Source organism: Corvus brachyrhynchos, unplaced genomic scaffold (genome assembly GCF_000691975.1).
Source record: "Corvus brachyrhynchos isolate BGI_N302 unplaced genomic scaffold, ASM69197v1 scaffold46, whole genome shotgun sequence".
NCBI lineage: Eukaryota > Metazoa > Chordata > Aves > Passeriformes > Corvidae > Corvus > Corvus brachyrhynchos.
Window position 1 is genome coordinate 3,736,872 of NW_008238838.1, and position 232 is coordinate 3,737,103.

The 232-nt window shown below is 57.8% G+C and overlaps 1 protein-coding gene across 1 annotated transcript in view; it reads left to right on the plus strand.

Annotated features, from left to right (window-relative positions):
* The window catches only part of BSX (brain specific homeobox), a 4,668-nt gene that overhangs the window by 2,157 nt on the left and 2,279 nt on the right, over positions 1-232 (plus strand). The window contains exon 3 of the mRNA XM_017738360.1: positions 110-228. Coding sequence (XP_017593849.1) covers positions 110-228 — 119 coding nt within the window. The remainder of the gene's footprint in view (positions 1-109; positions 229-232) is intronic.

Here is a 232-nt window from a genome sequence, read left to right on the forward strand (position 1 = left end):
CCAGCATCCCCCCATCCAGCCCATCCAGTCTCTTTCTCCCTTTAATTTTTATTACTTTTCCCCCCCTTCTTTTTCCAATCTTTCTCCCCCTTTCCCTCCTCTTCTCCAGGTGAAAATCTGGTTCCAGAACCGCCGCATGAAGCACAAAAAGCAGCGGCGGAAGACGCAGGACGACCCGAAGCAGGCGGGCGGGGAGGAGAGCCGGGAGCAGAGCTCCCCCGAGCCCGAGCTG